The sequence below is a fragment of the Microcaecilia unicolor genome, chromosome 2 (assembly GCF_901765095.1).
Source record: "Microcaecilia unicolor chromosome 2, aMicUni1.1, whole genome shotgun sequence".
Lineage (NCBI taxonomy): Eukaryota > Metazoa > Chordata > Amphibia > Gymnophiona > Siphonopidae > Microcaecilia > Microcaecilia unicolor.
This window is the reverse complement of record NC_044032.1, coordinates 282192827-282212817: the sequence shown is the minus strand read 5'-3', so window position 1 is coordinate 282212817 and position 19991 is coordinate 282192827. Positions and strand designations below refer to the sequence as shown.

The following is a 19991-nucleotide window of genomic DNA, read 5'->3' as shown; positions in this document are numbered from 1 at the left end:
TCCGCAGATATCCTGCATCCACTGTACCTCTCATCTACCACTCTGACCACTTCACGGAATCATGTTTTTTGATGAGATCCCCATGTAGAACTGTTCTGGATCCTATAATCTACTTGTTCCAAATTACAGTGTTAACTTACTGTTACAATTCTGAGGACAAATTATCTTTAGTAACACAACACCTGATTCATTAAGAATTTTCCCCCACAGATATAATGAGGAAATCTTTAGCTAATTAGGCCTTGTACTTACTGTAAAAGGACTATCTTAATTCTATATTACCTGTGTGTGTGTACTACCCCTTGAAAGGTATATGAAGTTTATGACAACATCTTCCCTGTTCCAGCTGAATTTCTTAAATAAGCAGATCATCAGCCAGAAAAAATGATGGTCTACGAATGTGACCATCGTATTACAATATCAAAAAACCAAGAGGGTGCTACTTAGCAAGCCTCCCCCCCCCTCTTCTGACACTATTCACCTAAAACCCCCCACAAACTTCATTCTCGGCACAGAATAACATCAAAGACCATATTTATCAGGTGCATCCGACAAATCTCTACTTTCACATTTTCTAAATTTAGCCCTTCTGATGTTCTGCTGGGTTCTGTTCATGTATGCTGTTAATATGTGGCCTAGCTTCAAACCTACCACTGGAATAGTGGTGGGCTAAGCTACATAGCCTAAAGCGACTGGAAAAGTACTGACTAGGCCAAATAACAAGCTAATGATGTCATATTTGAGAATCTGCAAAAAGCAGGTTTGAACAATGGGTCTTAACACAACCAGGTACAACTTTCTAATTGAATATAGCACCTATAATGAAATAAAAATGGGCAAAAGGAATAAAATGAGGTTTTTAAAGTGGGACTTATTTTCCATCAGATGGCACCGAGATCATAAGATGTGATGAAAGGTATGACTAAAGAAAGATGTGAAACTGGTATCTTAACAGAAAGATATTTTGGTAAACGAAAAAAACTAAATGTTCCAAAAACATGTTGACTTTAACGGATATGGGGCAATCTCTTGAAATAGCTAGAACGGAAAGACAGATGGTACAGATGCGCATGTGGCCGGATACGAAAGTATGATCTCAGAAATTGAGAAATATTAGAAAAAAATGTTCCTCACAATTGACTTCTATTGAGAGCTGTGGGTATAAAAGAAGGGAAATTTTGGCTTAGTTTCGGAGTTCTCCCCAACGCTTGCTCAGACGGCAAGGCCCTGTGCGACTGAAACCAGAGTCTGTTTGATGTCTGTACTTAATTGAACAACTTGGTAAGATTAAAGTCTTCTTTCTGAAATTTATCTCTGTCTTTATTTCCAATAATTCTTTACCTGTCATTCTAACTTAAAACTAAGCCACATACAACTCACACACACTCTTTACACTAAGTTTCATAGATTTCTAATACTATATATATATGGGAACTTAAATGGACAAAGATCTACTTAGATCCTGATAGATAGAAGACTATGGTCATGGACAGTATCCTAGACTTATGCCTTCTGGTATCTACACAAGAGACATATCACTGGAATGGAATATCAAAAGGATTTAGGCAGCCGGCCCAACACATAGTGGAAGAGCAGACCCTTTGGCCCTACAGAAGGGTATTCCTGGGGCGCAAAGAGGGCCCCTAGAATTTACAATGCCAACAATGGAAGTCACTTAAGACAGAGATCTGGTGTGAGGAAGTGATCCATCTCTTACTTTCCCATTAAGAGACACAGGGGGAAGGGAAACTGCAAAACATAGTGTCATTTTTGCCTTAACTAGAAAGTGTCTCATGTCAAACCTTAAAAACAACACGCCCCAAACAGATGAAGCTATGAGGATTACATTAACAGATCACATAGCCGGTCTGCCCGACAGGCTGCTTATTCCTTGTACAGACAAAATCAGAGTGGAAGTTGGTGGTGGCACAGTGACATCAGGAAAGGCCTTGGAAGCCTAGAAAGTTGGCAGTTTCGCTGATAGCCCTGCTGGTATTGGTGACTGTTAGAATTATTTTGTAGCGTTATGGTGGGACGTGGGAAGGGAAGGGTGCTGGGGATGAATTAAAGAGAGACTTTTGCAAGCTCAGCTACCCAAGAGATTAAGGGGGAAAGTTATCAACGTGGGCTGCCAATAAGACGTTATTTACCATTAATTCATGCTATTTTAGCACAGGTCCCATTTTATGCAATGAGACCTCATTACTAATAACTTGATTTAACAGTAAAATAGCCTGTCCTAACAATAGCCCACGTTGATAACTTCTCTCCTAGAAATACAAGGAAGAAGAGCAAAAAAAAAAAAATCTGTTTTGGAGAAAGGCTGATATCCCACAGGCAGTCAAGCTCTCTGGTTGGCAGTTGGAAAACATCTTTGGCAATGTGGAAAGAATATAACTAGGCTCAGAGAATGGACCAATTAATACTTTCCTTTCCTCATCTAATGTTACTGTTATTGCTCTCTTTCCTCATCATACAGGAGGATATTGTTTACATCATATTTGCTGGATGAGATGAGTTACTGAAAAGAGTCTTATTACAATTTACCACAATTCAATTTACTGTACAAGTCACTAACCAGATAGTGAGTCATGCGATAAATTAAAGTTTGCATTATTGCAGCTGGGAACACTGCACATGCCTGTGCACAGCAATGCAAAAATAGTGGGACCACAGTGAGGCCTTCCATACTTATGCTGGGCAGTGAAGGATCATAGGGACAAGAATGCAGAGGGGCAATGCTGGAGAGGGAGGAGATCGGGGACAGAGGAACAGGCAATGCTGGAAAAGAGGGAGGTGGGTATACTAAGAGGGCAGATGCTGAACATGGGGGGGGGGGTGGGAGAACAGGAACAGCAGCACAGAGGGTATATGCTGGACAGGATGGCTAGGGATGCAAAGAGAAGATGGTGGTGGAAAGCCCTCCCGCGGGAGGTGGTGGAAATGAAAACGGTAACGGAATTCAAACATGCGTGGGATAAGCATAAAGGAATCCTGTGCCAAAGGAATGGATCCTCAGGAGCTTAGTCAAGATCGGGAGGCGGGGCTGGTGGTTGGGAGGCGGGGATAGGGCTGGGCAGACTTATACGGTCTGTGCCAGAGCCGGTGGTGGGAAGCGGGACTGGTGGTTGGGAGGCGGGGATAGTGCTGGACAGACTTGTACGGTCTGTGCCAGAGCCGGGGTTGGGAGGCAGGGCTGGGGAGGTGAGGATAGTGCTGGGCAGACTTATACGGTCTGTGCCTGTGCCAGAGCCGGTGGTTGGGAGGTGGGGCTGGTGGTTGGGAGGCGGGGATAGTGCGGGGCAGACTTATACGGTCTGTGCCCTGAAGAGCATAGGTACAAATCAAAGTAGGGTATACACAAAAAGCAGCAAATATGAGTTATCTTGTTGGGCAGACTGGATGGACCGTGCAGGTCTTTTTCTGCCGTCATCTACTATGTTACTATGGATGGGGAACATGGAAAGAGAAGAAATGTCAAATGGATAGGAGATTCCTGTCAGGACAGGGAAAAAAAACAGAGAAGCAGAAAACAGACCCTGGGACCAAAGAGAATGTAAAAAATATAATGCTCAGACAACAAAGGTAGAAACAAGTACTTTGAATTTATTAATTGGGATATGTCAGCTCTGGGAAATATGCACCTCTGATATCTTGCATTTCAGTTTTCGTTTGCTGTATGCAGGGTCTGACTTTCTGAGGGTTCACAGTTGTCTTTTCAACTCTCTATTGACTAGTCTGTGGGTCTTTGTTTCACATTTGTTGAGGGTCTTTGGGTGTTCTGTGCGTGTGACCAAGGTGTGGTATTCTGCTAGCATTTAGTTTCTGTGTAGAGATCTGTAGTTGTCCCATTTTTTTCTATTTTCTCAATAGATGGTGTATTGGTGTTTTAGGGCCCGGTGTAAGATTTACAGTGATTCCTTTTCATGTATAAGATTGTTGTTCTTTGAGTCCTGGTAGTTAGTGCTGTTATGGTATAGTATGGTTTTGAGTGTGTTTTTCCATACATTTGGGCATAATGTTTTAGAGTGGAGGGATTGTGTCTTGGTCTTACTGAGATAACATCAAAACATCAATATAATTTTTATAATTTTTTTTGTCATAATATCAGACATGGTTTTTAGAACAGTTTGCAGGATCTAATGTGTGCTGAGGTGGTCACCTATAGCAGACTGGTGTCCGATCAGGTTTAAATTATGACACTACCTCTTGAGGGATTTTTGTGGAAATAATTCAACTGTATCCAGATGTGTATGTGGTTTAGTTTTGGTAAATGCTTGCAATAATTGAGTTTAAAATATGTAGCATGCCATGATAGCCTGCAGCCCTTCCTCAGGCCTTAGTCCCTTCACAACTATGCCAAATTTATACCCAGAATGTACACGAGAAACTCCTCACTCACTGGCATTCAATCTCACTCTTTGGGATGGACGTCCCTTGGCATTTCTGTACTCTGGTTCAGTATCTTCCTTCCTTCCTTTCTCTTCCCTGGTCCAGCATCTTCCTTAACAATCCACCTCCCCTGCCAGTCCTGTTGTTCCCAGCAAACAAAAAAAAAAAAGGCAGTATAAAGTTATGGAGCTGCTGCCTAGGCTGCACAGCTGATGGCTCTGCCGATCCCATCCCTTCTGATATAGACTTCCTGTTTCTGAGGGCAGAACCAGCAGAGCCATCAGTGGCATGGCCTAGACAGCAGCTTCATACCTTTATGCCACATTTTTTTTCAACAAGAGAAAGCTTGGCTGGCAGGAGGCTAAGGAAGCTGTGCCACTGGACAGGGGATGGGGAGGGAGGAAGGGGGCCAACTAGACCAGGAATAGAAGGCCCATCTTGAAATGTTTGCCCAGGCCCCCATAGGTGGTTCAAGGGGTCCGTCTGGTATGTTAATGACTTATTCCTCATCTTCATGTATTCTCAAACATGACCTTCTAATCTCGTTCCAGCTTGTAATATTACACATCCAAATTGTTTTTCTCCTGCTTCACTTGTTTGGTGAAATCTTTGGATTTCAGGTTGCTCGGTCAAATACTTGTTATTTTCAACTTTTAGGCCACAGAAACTAACCATACCAAAGTAATGACTGAGAAAGCATGTAGGGTGAAGGCAGATTATTAAAACTTATCATATAAAAGCCCAGTATACTATAATTTTCAATCGGAAACAAGCCTTGTTTTGCCTTGGGATCTACAAACTATAGCGTTACTTAATTACCAGTTGGTGAAATCAAGAGGCAGGAATTAAGGAAAAGGCAAGCTTGAACCATCTTAAAACTACTAACCTCTCGTGTTTTAGTGCAGAACGGTTCAGCCATTGGAATGTGGCACACTCCAGGGATGCAACCAGGGCCACCATCATAGAAAGTCTGATGTCTTTTGGTAGTCCTGTTTAAAAAATAAAGGCACATGTTCAGTGTCAGAAGACAAAGTCTTTTAATTGGTTGATCCAAAATGAATGGATCTGAGGGTACTTTAGCATAGTCTGAATCAGCACATTGTGCAATATTGTTTTCTTAAAAACACATTTATTGGGATCTAATTAGCCACTTTTCTGAACAGATTCATCCAAGGCAGTGTACTGAGGGTACAGCTTCACTTAAAACAGCAAAATCACCAAATAAAAGCACTCATTTTAAGGTGCAAATAAAATATCGACCAAGGTAAAAGCAGACATTTAACCTTGCAAAAGGACTGAGTTTGGGCACATCATGGGTGGAGCATGTAAGTAGGTGTGTAGATTATAAAATCCACTAATTTATGCGCATACTTGTGAAAGAACATAAGAACAGCCATATTGGGTCAGACCAATGGTCTATCTAGCCCAGTATCCTGCTTCCAAGAGTGGTCAATCCAGGTCACAAATACCTGGCAGAAACCCAATAGAAACCTCCCTTGTATGATCTGCAAAGTACTTATTAGAACACTACATCACTGTGGAGTGCACTCCACAGGGATACAGTGTTGCAATAAGCAGCGGCGTACCAAGGGCGGGGCGGTGGGGGCGGTCTGCCCCGGGTGCACACTGCTGGGGGGGGGGGGGGGGGTGCAGAGAGCAGCAACGCGCCTGTCGGCTCCGCTGGTTCCCTGCTCCCTCTGCCCCGGACAGGTTACTTCCTGTTCCGGGGCAGAGGGAGCAGGGAGCCAGCGGAGCCGAGAGCCGCGTGGCTGCACCCAGCAGCTAAAAATGCACCCGGGGGGGGGGGGGGGGGTGCGCGCATTGGCGATCTGCCCAGGGTGGCAGCCGAGCTAGGATCGTCACTGGCAATAAGTACTTTGCAGATCATACAAGGGAGGTTTCTATTTATTTTTGAGATTTACATACTCTCTTATCCTCTTATGTGCAGAAACCCAATTAGTAGTAGTATTCCATGCTACCAGTCCCATGGCAAGCACTGGTTTCCCCCACATCCATCTCAATAACAGACTATAGATCTTTCCTCCAGAAACTACTACTACTTACTACATGTACACAACATGAAGAGACAGTCCCTGCTCGACAGAGCTTACAATCTAATTAGGACAGACAAACAAGAGATAAGGGAATATTAAAGTGAGGATGATAAAATAAGGGTTCTGAACAAGTGAATAAGGGTTAGGAGTTAAAATCAGCATCAAAAAGGTGGGCTTTTAGCTTAGATTTGAAGACGGCCAGCGATGGAGCTGACGTACCGGCTCAGGAAGTCTATTCCAGGCATATGGTGCAGCAAGATAAAAGGAACGGAGTCTGGAGTTAGCGGTGGAGGAGAAGGGTGCAGATAAGAGAGATTTACCCAGTGAACAGAGTTCCCGGGGAGGAATGTAGGGAGAGATGAGAGTGGAGAGGTACTGAGGAGCTGCAGAGTGAATGCACTTATAGGTCAATAAGAGGAGTTTGAACTGTATGCAGAAACGGATAGGAAGCCAGTGAAGTGACTTGAGGAGATGGCTAATATGAGCATAACGACACTGGCGGAATATTAGTCGTGCAGCAGATTGACGAGAAGAGAGAGATGGCTAAGTGGGAGACCTGTGAGAAGCAAGTTGCAATAGTCTCAGCGAGAGGTAATAAGAGTGTGGATGAGGGTTTTGGTGGTGTGCTCAGAAAGGAAAGGGCAAATTTTGCTGATATTATAGAGAAAGAAACGACAGGTTTTAGCAGTCTGTTGAATATGTGCAGAAAAGGAGAGGGAGGAGTTGAAGATGACCCCAAGGTTACGAGCTGATGAGACAGGAAGGATGAGAGTGTTATCCACAGAAGTAGAGAATGGGGGAGGAGGAGAGGTTGGTTTAGGGGGAAAGATGAGAAGCTCAGTCTTGGTCATGTTTAGTTTCAGATGGCGCTGAGACAGAAACCTGTCAAAAACTTTTTTAAACCAGATAGGTTAACCACCATTACCTCACCATCCAGCAACGAGTTCTAGAGCTTAACTATTTTTTGAGAGAAAAAATATTTACACTTATTCGTTTAAAAAGTATTTCCATGCAAATTCATTGAGTGTCCCCTAGTCTTTGTACTTTTTGAATGAGTGAAAAATCGGTTCACCTCCACCTGCTCCACATCACTCAGGATTTTCTAGACCTCAATGATATCCCCCTCAGCTGTCTCTTTTCCAAGCTAAAGAGCCCCAACCTCTTCAGCTTTTTCTCAAATGGGAGAAGTGCCATGTGGTGAGAGATAGGGGCACGGCAACATTTTTTTGTGTCTTCTTTTTTGTCTCCGCAAATATGGTAACCCTACCCTTGCCACATTATGCCAGGTCTACCAATATGAGGAACACAACAGGCATACATTAAAATGTGGTCATAAAATCAATTGCCAAAAGCTTCACTAAACATAACAGTTTTCAAATCCTTTCTAAATTTCAGGTAATCTAAAATCACACGAAGGGAACTAAACAAAGCATTCTACACTGTTGGGTCCACTATATAGAAAACCCAAGAATATACATTGTACAAAAGATAGAACATTAAATGGGTATCACATGTTGAAGAGTGAGGATCTAGGAGGAGACCCCCAAATAAAAGCAGTTTTCAAATGAAGGATATGGACATTTTTGTTCTCCCAACACATGTATTTTGGCCATAACGCTTTCTGAGTGGGAATGAATTGACTTCCATAAGATATTAAGATAGCATAGCTATGCACATGTTTATAAAAATAATTTATTTCTTTCATCCAAGAATTTTTATAATAGTTTATTGCATGACAAGTCATCCAGAATTTTTCTTTTTGCTTATGGGACCACACAAAAAAACAAAATACAATTCTGAGTTAGAGATAAAAAGGAAACAGCTGTTTTTTCAGGCCTATGAACTAATCAGGCTTCACAGTTCTGATCTTTATTTAAACATAAGCCACTGTTCCGTTTTCCAAGCAGTAGCTTATCTATAATAAGCAAAATCGAGTTGGTTAAAAGCTGTGCATATTTAAAAAAGAACAAGCCCGGGCATGTTTATGTACTATGTTTGTAACTAGGAATGTAAGACTCATTGTGTAAAGCCACAGATGGAAGTCAACAAGAATTTGAAAAATTAATCTGAACTACAGTACAATTAGAATTGCCAAATCTGAGGGGCCAATCATCCCCTCCTCCACAAACAAATGTTCTCCTTTCTCCACTTTTTATATCACGTCATTCATCCAGCATTTACCCCTTCTTACTTCTTTAGTATTCACTCCCATGCTCCCTCCAGCTTTTCCTTACGCTGTCCACCTCTCCAGCACAGTTACCCCCTAATTCTATAAAAGTTGCCAAAAATTGTGCACGTCCAATTTGCGTATAACTAGCTAAATAGCACCAATAATTGGCACTAATTAGATTTAGATGCGAGTAAAAAAAAAAAGGGGGGAATGGTCATGGGCGGAATGGGGGCATTCCTAGCATTTACACATGATGTTATAGAATAAGGGGGAATATGCAATTAATTTAGGCGTGTACATTTGTACCATGTTTCAGTTGGTGCAAATGGCTGTGCCTAAAGTTAAGCGCGATTCCCAGGTGAAGTGCTATTCTGTAAACCACGCCTAACTTTAAGCATGGCTTATAGAATAGCACTTTTTTTGTCACCATATATAGAATTCACCCCTTAATGTTGTATTCAATAGAAAATACCCCTTGTTTGTATATTGCACAACACTTAATTCCAGGCAGTGGCGTAGCTTCAGGTGGGCCCGGGTGGGCACAGACCCACCCATTCGTGGCTCAGGCCCACCCAGCAGCGGCACTTTCTCTTCCCTCCACGGCGTCCTAGCATCTGCGCTCCTGTCTCTGAACCCTGTCCTTCCCAGGTGTGCCATACAGGTGTATTCGGCGCCTGCAGGCTTCCATGAGCCGAGTCCCGCCAGACAGGACACAGACAATGATGTCAGTGAGGGCGGGGAAGCCTGAAGGCCGGTGCAAGCAGCTATTCATTCTCGCTGCAGGTGCCAAGGACACCAGGGAAGGACAGGGTTCAGAGACAGTAGAACAGATGCCAGGGCGCCATGGGGGTGGGGGGTGGGGGTGGGGAAGATGCAGGGTAAGTGAAAAAAAATCTATATTAAAAATAAATCTCTCTGAGAAAATATTTTTTTTGGGGGGGAGGGGTCATGGAAAGGCCCAACCAAGTTACCGCTGGGCCCATCCAAAATACTGACTCTGGTTACGCCTATGATTCCAGGAACTCAGTATCCAAATTGCTGGCAATCAGCTCCGAGTGCTAGCAGTTGTAAAATGGTGGAAGAACCTATCAACATTTCAGTGCTCCAAAAGAATCAAGATTTAAGTGATGCCCTAGACACAGCTGCCAAGGGTGGCCCATCCCAATACTGGAGATTGAAGGCCAAATGAGTGAGATTTTTTTTGCGAGCCCCAGCCATGTCTAAAACTAGTTCTGGCAGATGCACATTACAAAAACTGACATAGTCCAATCAATAAATAGAAATAAAAATTTCTACTTTTGTTGTCAGAGATGCCAAGGGTGGTCCATCCAGAAGAGTGACATGAACCACCCCAATAAGTGAAATTGAAGGTGAATAGGTGAACTTTTTCTCACAGTGCATTTCAATCTATAAATTTCAAATGGTGGTGAAGGGGACTGAAGTCAAAAGAACGGCTGCTGGCTACACTTATTGAAAAGTATTGACTTCATGTGTCTTCATGGATGACATGTTACATATTTTAAACAAATATTTCAAATACATATCATTAAACCACCTATGGAAACAATTCAACTGTATTTAAAGATCTCTCATCTGGCAGTGTCTCAACTTGATCACACACGTATCTGCTACACACAACAAATTCTGCAACATTTTCTAAAAATCTGTCTGATATTATGACAAACTAAAATTACATTAAAGTTTTGGTGTCACCTTAGTAAGGCCAACACATAATCCCTCCACTACAAAACACTATACAGAAACTTGTGTAACATATTCAGAACCTTACCATTCCTTAACAGCACTAACTCTCAAGACTCAAAAAGCGACACACATGAAAAGGCAGCACTGTAAATATTATACCATGCCCTAAAATACCAATACACTACCTATTGAAAAAAAACACAAAACAAACACGATTGCAACAAGATCTCTACACAGGCACTACATGCTAGCAGAGTACCACACCTTATTCCAGTGATTCCCAAACTGGGTTCTGCAGAACCCTAAGGATTCTCAAACTCTCATCTTTAAGAAATTAGACTGTAGAATCTGTTTCTATGAACATATACATGGTTTACATAAATTAAGGGTTCCTTGGTGTATGAAAAATATTTTAGGGGTTCTGCCATAGTAAAATGTTTGGGAATCACTGCCTTAGTTGGACACAAAAAACCCAGACAGGGGAGAAAGACAGACGCTGGAACCGGGAACTGGGCACCTCAGCCTGCCCATGCCAGATGCCAAAGTCACCTCCTATCAACGCGTGAGAGGAGGGGGCTTTGGTGTGTGAGCTGGAGTTGGGGACAAAATGTGTGACTTGGTAGGTTCTGTCTCCCTTGTTGCCCCCCTCCCCCCCACAATGCAGCACCCATCTCCCTCATTGCCCCCCACAATGCAGTACTTGTCTCCCTCATTGCTCCCCCATGATGCAGCATCTCTCTCCCTCCTTGTCCCCTAACCATGCAACACCTGTCTCCCTCCTTGCCCCCCACCATGCAGCACCTGTCTCCCTCCTTGCCCCCCCCCCACCATGTAGCACCTGTCTCCCTCCTTGCCCCCCCACCATGCGCTACCTGTCTCCTTCCTTGCCCTCCCCCCCACCATACAGTATCTCTCGCCCTCTCTCTCCTCCCCAATATAGTATCTCTCCTCTACTTTTTGCCACGATCTAAGCAATGCAGGCACTCTCAGCAATAGTAGGTAGCTTCAGCCAATCCCAGGGCCTTCCTTCAGCAAGGGTGGGATGCAGCTGAAGGAAGGCCCCCCCAGACTGGCAGAAACAGCAACTGCTGAGTAGCAGGCTACTTCAGCCAATCCCATGGCCTTCCTTCAACAAGGGCAGGACACAGTCTCAGGATTGGCTGAAGCAGCCTGCTATTGATAAGAGTGCCAGCACTGCACAGATCGTGGCAAAAAGAACTTTTAAAAGAAAAGGAGAGGTACCGGATTGCGGATGGAGATTGGGCCCCTTAAATGTGTGAGTTGGAGAAGGGGCCCGATTGCGTGTGCCACACGCTAAATGCATGTGACTTGGTATATCTGCAACTGCAGTACTTTGTCTTTGGAAATTCCTATAAAAAGGCTGTTCTTTGGGATTATCAATGATCTCTCTTGGTGAGTAAAAGGAAAGGGCTATTGTTTACAGCAGGGGTTTTCAACCCAATTCTTGGGACACATCAAGACACAGGACACCCTCAAAGAATATGCATGAGACAAATTTGCATACAATGAAGGCAGTGCATGCAAATTTATTTCGTGGATATCTTGAAAAACAGACTGGCCTGGTATATCCCAAGGACTGGATTGAGAATTCCTGGTTTAAAGAAGTATCTTGGCAAAATTCACCAATGATGAAACCAAATCTTCTTGTACCTTACATAGGAAAAATGATGCTTTTATAACAATTGTAGCTAAAAAGTTTTATTTTGCATCTGTTATCGAGAGAACATTGAGTAAAGTTAAAATATTACTTGCTTCAATAACATTCTCCAATACTCACTGGAGGGTGACTGCCGCATTTGCAAACTATTTTGCTGCAGTAGATTTGGATAGGTCAGTTTATGACACTTAGAGGGGCATTTTCAAAAGAAATGTCCAAGTTGGGATTTGGACATCTTTGTAAAATGTCCAAATCCAGGGGCGGGCAAAACCGTATTTTCGGAAAAAATCTTTCGTTTCGAAAACACCAAGGACGTCCTTGGATTTGGACGTCTTTAGACATGGACGTCTTTGACTTTCGGTGATTTTCAAAACCAAAGACGTCCATGTCAAAAACGTCCAAATGCAAGCCATTTGGACGTGGGAGAAACCAGCATTTGTAGTGCAATGGTCCCCCCTGACATGCCAGGACACCAACCAGGCACCCTAGGGGGCACTGCAGTGGACTTCATAAATTGCTCCCAGGTACATAGCTCCCTTACAGTGTGTGCTGACCCTGCTCAGTCTGTCGGCCAGGCTGTTGGATTTGCCCGCCAGATATTTGGCTCTGAAAACTATCCTGTTCTGGACAGCCCATTGCCACATCCGGACACAGGGTATGATCTGGTACCCCCTGCTTTTAGGTGTAATACATGGATTTGGGTTTGAATGAGTACAATTTGGTTGAACAACTGATCTCTGAAAGCCTTTAAAACATTTCAGATTGCCCGTAGCTCCAGAAGGTTGATGTGAAGATCTGTCTCCTGAGCCGACCAAGCACCCTGAGTGTGAAGCATCCATTGTCAGCACCTTCTGGGGCTAGAATTTGAATGGAAGTCCCATGGTCAAATTGGATCAAACTGTCCACCAGAGGAGGGACTGAACTAGCTTCGGTATTACCCGGGTGACATATGCTAGGTTCCTGGAGGCCTGACATCACTGGGACGCTAGGTTCTCATGTGAAGACATGTCAAGGGAGTGACATGTACAGTGGAGGCCATGTGGCCAAGTGACCTGAACATCTGCCAAGCTGCGACCTGACGGCTTGCCAGAGTGGCGAGTACAACTAGAGCATCCACCCTCTGCACAGGGAGAAAGGCTCACACCTGCTGTGTGTCTAGTAGGCTCCAATGAACTCCAATTGCTGAAGCGGGAGAAGACGGGAATTTGAGCATTTTAAAATGAACCCTAGTAGCTCTAGCAGCTGGACAGTCCTCCACATGGACTCCTGAGCACCATCCTTTGACAAGCTCTACACCAGCCAATCATCCAGTTAGGGGAACACATGGATTGCCTGTCTGTGTAGCAACACTGCAACTACTGCTAGACACTTGGTGAAAACCCTGGGAGCTGACACAAGGCAAAACATCAACACACAGTACTGAAAGTGATGTGTTCCAACCAGAAATCTGAGATAATTCCTGTGGCCTGGAAGTATCAGGATGTGAGTGTAGGCATCCTTTAAGTCCAGAGAGAATAGCCAATCTTTTTCCTAAGTCATTGGGAGAAGGGTGCCCAGGGAAACCACCATGATCTTTTCTTGACTAGGAATTTGTTGAAGGCCCTTACATCTAGGATAGGACACATCCCCCCTGTTTTCTTTGGGACAAGGAAGTACCTAGAATAGAATCCCTTCCCTTCTTCCCCTGGTGGAACTGACTCAACCACGTTGTCCTTTTGAAGGGCAGAGAGTTCCTCTGCAAGTACTGTGCTTGCTGACAGCTCACGCAAGATGTTCTCAGAGGGCACTTTGGTGGTCTTTGACGCCAATGCAGGGTGTAACTAAGATGGACTATTTGAAGAACCCACCAGTCAGAGGTTACAAGGGATCACCTTCCTTAAAAAAAAGTCAGGCTCCCTCCCACCGGTAGGTCGTCCGGAAGTGTGCTGCTGGAGCCAGTCAAAAACCCATCCCCTGTTTTGACTGTGGAGCCAGCTGGGCCTTAGGTGCACGCTGTTGATGAGAATGAGCAAGCTGGGGCTGAGACTGCTGAGGAGGGCAAGAAGGAGGCATGTACCTAGGCTTTTGAGAGTAGTAGAGACCTCTTTTTGACTTGCCCAAAAACCTCCTGGATGAGGAGGGTGCAGGAGGAGAGAGAATTGATGGTATCAGTATGTTTTTTTTAATGTCTGCGATCTCCTCCACCCTTCTCTCCAAAGAGATTATCCCCTGACATATGTCACCTGCTAATCTCTGCTGGACCACCGGGAACAAGTCAGAAACACACAGCCATGACAGTCTGTGCATCACTAAACTCTGCACAGACATCCTGGATGCCACATCAAAAGTATCATAAGCACCCCTGGCCAGAAACTTATGACACGCCTTCTGCTGCTTGGCTATATGGCAAAGAGATTCGGCCTGCTCCGGTGGGAGAGAATCCGCCAAATCATTCATACTGCACATCAAGTTCCACAAGCAGAAGCTATGTGTAGAGCTTGTATTTCTCTATACGGGAGATGAACATAGAGGCCCAATACATCTTAGGCCCAAAGGAGTCCAGAATTCCAGCTTCTCTGCCTGGGGGCACCAAAGCAAAGTCTCTGGAACTTCTGGCTCGTTTGAGTGCGGATTCCACCACCAGGGAATGATGAGGCAACTGTGGCCTATCAAACCCAGGAGAACTCTGGATCCGATACATGGTACTAATCTTCTTGGGGAGGACCAGGATCAAAAGAGGGGTAGTTCTTCACCTGAACATCACTCAAGATCTTGTGAAGCAGGACAGCCACAGCCTTTCTAGGAGGACAGTCATAGTCCAGGATCTCGGACATTTTATTTATTTTAAAAATTTGTATACCACCTATAGCTAGGCAGTTTCCATAAAAACATACATAATAAATACAACAATATACAAAATAAGATAAAAACATAGTGAAATCACGCCGCAATAAAAATAGCAAGACCTTATATGATCAAAAGAATGCCTCCAAATGAATTGAAATTGCATTTTCATCTTTCCTCTGATTCGAAGATGTCACATGGGATACCATAGGCCTCCCTCTCTGAGAAGTACCTTGGATCCTCATCAGATGTCCATGAGCGCTCTATATCAGTGTCAGCAAAGAACTTCTCATGGGAGGGCGGAGACTGTTTCAAGTGTGAGGAACTTGGTCCTTGCCATGGAGTGGCGTCAAGATGCCGGCTCCACCCTCGACTCCGGTGAAGCTTCCTCCATTGACATCGAAGGGGTATTCGCATGGGCAGCACCGGCGTCGGTGACATCACCGCAGACTGAGAGCCATGCAAAACAGCAGGTAGAGGCAAGGATGGTAGAAGCACTCCTGATGCCAATGCACTCTACTGTAGTATGCCTGCCAATTGCTCCTGCAGCATGGCCCAGATGCGCTCATCGAGGGCAGACACTGGGAAAGGCTGAGACGTCGGTTCAGAGACAGGCTGCTGAACTGCTGGTGTCGAATCAGATACCTGGTCCCGTCTGCATGGACTCCCCAGCACTGCAACTCATTGATGGAGGGGGAGCACTCTTCCTAGTGTTGATGCTTCTTGGGGACTGGATCTTTTCATGCCCCAGTGCTCCCAGCACTATGCGTCGAAGGGGATTGATGCTTGTGCTTCTTGGCCTTTGCCCAACTCCGAGCATGAGGACAACATCGAATCCTCGCGCCTCCTTGGTGTCAGGTCCGATGCTGACTGGTCCCAGGGGCCCTGCACAGCTGATGGTGGCGAGGCAAGTGGAGACTTGCACAATGCACATCCACTCCCAGTGTCAGACATAGGTCTAGCAGCCATAGATACCGATGCACCCAATGCCGGTGCAAGCACCAATGCTGATGTCAATGCCAACGTCAACGATTCAGACATGGTTCCAAAGACTTTCTCTCTCGAAGCCTCTCTGGACAACCATGTTCTTTTCTGCATATACAAAAAAGACAGCTGGAATGGCTGTGTTCTGACCCCAAACACTGGAGACACCAGGAATGGGTGTCAGTTCCAGAGATGGCCTGATTGCACCGAGCACAGTGCTTGAAGCCACTGGGAACCTTCGATGACACGGAAGGGAAAACAGCTGCGGCCAAATCAAATGACTCGATGGTGATAGTAAAAATGGGCAAATCACCAAGAAAAGGGGTAAGGGAAAAATCCTGACTGAAACTCAGAAGAGAAAACAGCAGTAGCCAAATCAAATGACTTGGTGATAGTTAAAAGGGGTAAATCACCAAGAAAAATGGAGGGGAAAAATCCCAACTGTAGCACAGGCCTAAGCGGGCTTTGTGAGCATGAAAAAAAGAACAAAAACTTAAAATTGGGGAAAAAGTGACCAACAGTTTAAGAAGAGAGAAGGAAAATCTACCCAAAAAAAAACAGAAAAAAAAAATCAGGCAAAAAAATACCCAAAGGGAAGGCCCAAAAAGAGCTAAAAAAGCAGCAATGCACCAGAGCTGTGAGCAGCACGTTCTCTCCTCACGGCGGATGAGAAGAGAGATTGATAGTCCCGTGTTCTCACGGAAGGCAGGAAGGCATTGGCACATGTGCAGCGGGGATAGTGGTGAGTGCTCTTAAAGCTGTACTACACTGTAAAAGCATTCTGTACCGGGCAATGTGGATGACGTCACCCACATGTATGACATGGCCTGCCTGTCCTCGGAGAATACAGTATAATATTTGATCCCTTCATATTTAGTTTCCATGCGTTACAAGATGTATGAGGAGAGACTTGCTGACCTGAACATGTATACCTTGGAGGAAAGGAGAAACAGGGGTGATATGATACAGACATTCAAATATTTGAAAGGTATTAATCCGCAAATGAACCTTTTCCGTAGATGGGAAGGCGGTAGAACTAGACGACATGAAATGAGATTGAAGGGGGGCAGACTCAAGAAAAATGTCAGGAAGTATTTTTTCACGGAGAGAGCGGTGGATACTTGGAATGCCTTCCCGCGGGAGGTGGTGGAGATGAAAACGGTAACGGAATTCAAAAATGCGTGGGATAAACATAAAGGAATCCTGTTAAGAAGGAATGGATCCTCAGAAGCTTAGCGGAGATTGGGTGGCAGAACCGGTGATGGGAGGCGGGGCTAGTGCTGGGCAAACTTCTACGGTCTGTGCCCTGAAAATGGCAGATACAAATCAAGGTCAGGTATACACAAAAAGTAGCACATATGAGTTTATCTTGTTGGGCAGACTGGATGGACCGTGCAGGTCTTTCTCTGCCGTCATTTACTATGTTACTATGAATGTTATAGGACAAAAGATGAATAGATGATTCTGTTAGATGATCTCCAGCTGGAATATGATAAAGGGAATGCTCTGCTAGATCAGACAGCTGCCTTTGACACTATACAAAACACTATCACATGGATTCTATAACCTGGCATACAACTAGGTATGAAGGATGTAGTTATGTGCTGCATGGTGCCTAAATCGACAGTTACACACACAACTGCCCTTAGGTGCTACCTTATAGAATAGCAACCAAGTGTTGTAACGCAGAACTGCAAGAGCAGGGTGTGCACATGGGCGGGTCAGCTTATAGAATACTGCAAGTTACTTGCCTAAGTGCCCACATTTAGGCACGAACGCGCACACTTTCACCTTCCATAGGCCAGTCATAAGTGGTTGTGCCAAAATGTTGGCACTTAAATTCAGACTTATTCTAGTATTCCATAACAGAATCTGGGCACACAAATGCAGTTATAAATTTTGTGCTTAGCACATTATATTTTGTCACCTACCTTGGTGTGCACTTTCGAGAATTTCCCCCTACATTACTATCTAGTATTTAAGTGGTCTGAGGATCACAGAAATAGTACTGGGTGACTCATTTCCTTTTCAGAACTCAGAGTACTTTTGCATCATCTCTACAATGTGGTATACCACAAGGCTCAACTCTGTCTCATTTACCTTAAATCTCTTGTTGCTATATTAGAATATAAATTAACTATAAAAATGGCTATCTGAAGACATTTTTTGTTTTGTTTTGTGTTTTTTTTTTTGGGGGGGGGGGGGGGGAGGAAGGGGGAATTGGCCAAACTCCCCTTGTTCAAAAAACACTGGAACAAGTGAGGCACCAACCGTGGCGTCAGAGGCTGGGGATTAGGCACCCTTTATCGCTGGTGCCTGGAGCCAGTGCCTCACCTGGTCCAATGGTTAAGTCAGCCCTGTATGTTAGCACAGGTCCCATTTTATGCAATGAGATCAAGTTACTAATAATTAGGGATAACAATAAAATAAAATGTTTTAATGGCAGCCAATATAGAAGAGGACTAATATTGCTAAAGAAGAATCAATTTTTTGTGCTCAAGATTCAGCTTCCAATAACCTCGCCTCGTGTTCTGAGAGTTGAATTACAGCTTCCTGAGAAACTTGACAGAGTTTAGGCACAGGTCCTTGAATAGAATGTTCAATATATAAAACACTTCCAAATGTATATCACTCTTCTTGTAATTCTTTATTTTTGTCAGCATACTCATTCGTAACAACGTCAAAAAAAATCCACTTCTACTATGTAAAAAAGTCGCTTAGCTTCAATGTTTGTCCGGCTGTTGAACACCTAGCGCCGATACTCCCAAAGGGGACAAGTTTCGCCCACTGGCTTTATCAAGGGAGGTTTCGTCGGCGCAATATTGTATTCATTCTCTCTAAGTCCCAGCCTTACAAGAACAGCAAGAGGACGGAGGAGGTTTTTGGTCAGTGATGAATGGAGGTCCGGTGAGTGCTTTAAAGTTATTGGGCGAGGAGTAAGCCCCAGCACCCAGACAGTTTAAGGTCTTTTTGTTCTTTTAGCTGTTTCCTTTTGATCTCCTCCTAGCTTTGAAAAGCAAGTGTCTACAGTTTAAAGATTATTCTGACAATATATAAAACAGCCTGCAAAATATCTTGTAAAGTAATTCTTCAGCACTAAATCTGATACTGTCTGTACTGCTCTAGGAAGGGAGGCCCTAGACAGGCTAGTAACTCCAACAACAGACTTAGATGTTCCACTCAGAATCACAAAAGAATAGGGAGGGAGCACTTTACTACCCTCACTAGGGGATGCTTCTTCCACAATAGAAAGATTTCCAAGTTGAGGAAGAGGTGTACATTTGCCCAAGGACAGAAAAGCTTCAACAGATAAAGTTGCACTCACAGTTCCGGTGATATATGGTCCAACACCTGCCCAAACATGTCAGTCCATGGGACCCTTGAGAGTGGCCGCTGCCACTTTAGTTTTCCTCTTCCCCATCCAGCTGCAAAAGACAGTTTCCTGCTCCTCGCTTTTCAAAGCTTCAAAGGGGCAGGGCATGGGGCTGGTTATTTCAGGCACTGTCAAGGCCCCTTTCCATCAACATCACACCTTGCTGGTATCTGCCCGCCCACTAAGACTGCAACACCTAGGGGTAGATGCACTAAAACCGTCGCTAAAGCCCTTCCCTTATCGATTCCTTAGCGAATCGGTAAGCAACGGGAATGCATCAAGGAAATCGCATGCAAATGAGCTGGTCGCTGCCAGTCGGCCAGCTAAGCATGCGCACAGCAGCCAAGAGTTATGCTGGCTGCTCTGCGCATGACAAGGATGTCCTTTATGGACGTCCTTTACTGAAAGAAAAAAAAAGTTGTCCCCATAATCGGGAGGGAGATGAAAGGGCTACGAGGAGGCTCCCGATGCTGCTGGCCGCTATCGGGGGCTTTTGCTCTGGCTGCCTTGCTCCTTTCTGTCTGCCCCGGGGTGTTATAGCAGCACGTCCGATGCCCCTCCTCCAGGTCTCTCTCAGCCAATCACAGCGCGTTTAGCTGTCACTGGTGTCAGCTAAACGCGCTGTGATTGGCTGAGAGAGACCTGGAGGAGGGGCGTAATCGAAAGAGATGTCCAAATAGTTTTTTGATTTGGACGTCCTCGACACTAGAAGGACACCCATCACAAAAACATCTGGGGGAAAAACGTCCAAGTGCTCGTCAGGGACGTCCTTTTTTTTTTTTTTTTTTGGTTTTGTGAAGGACATCCATGTTA

General features: G+C 44.5%; 1 protein-coding gene across 1 annotated transcript in view; it reads right to left on the bottom strand.

Moving 5' to 3' along the window:
* Positions 1 to 19991, bottom strand: part of MTAP (methylthioadenosine phosphorylase) — a 166387-nt gene that overhangs the window by 51397 nt on the left and 94999 nt on the right. The window contains exon 5 of the mRNA XM_030192434.1: positions 5279 to 5381. Coding sequence (XP_030048294.1) covers positions 5279 to 5381 — 103 coding nt within the window. The remainder of the gene's footprint in view (positions 1 to 5278; positions 5382 to 19991) is intronic.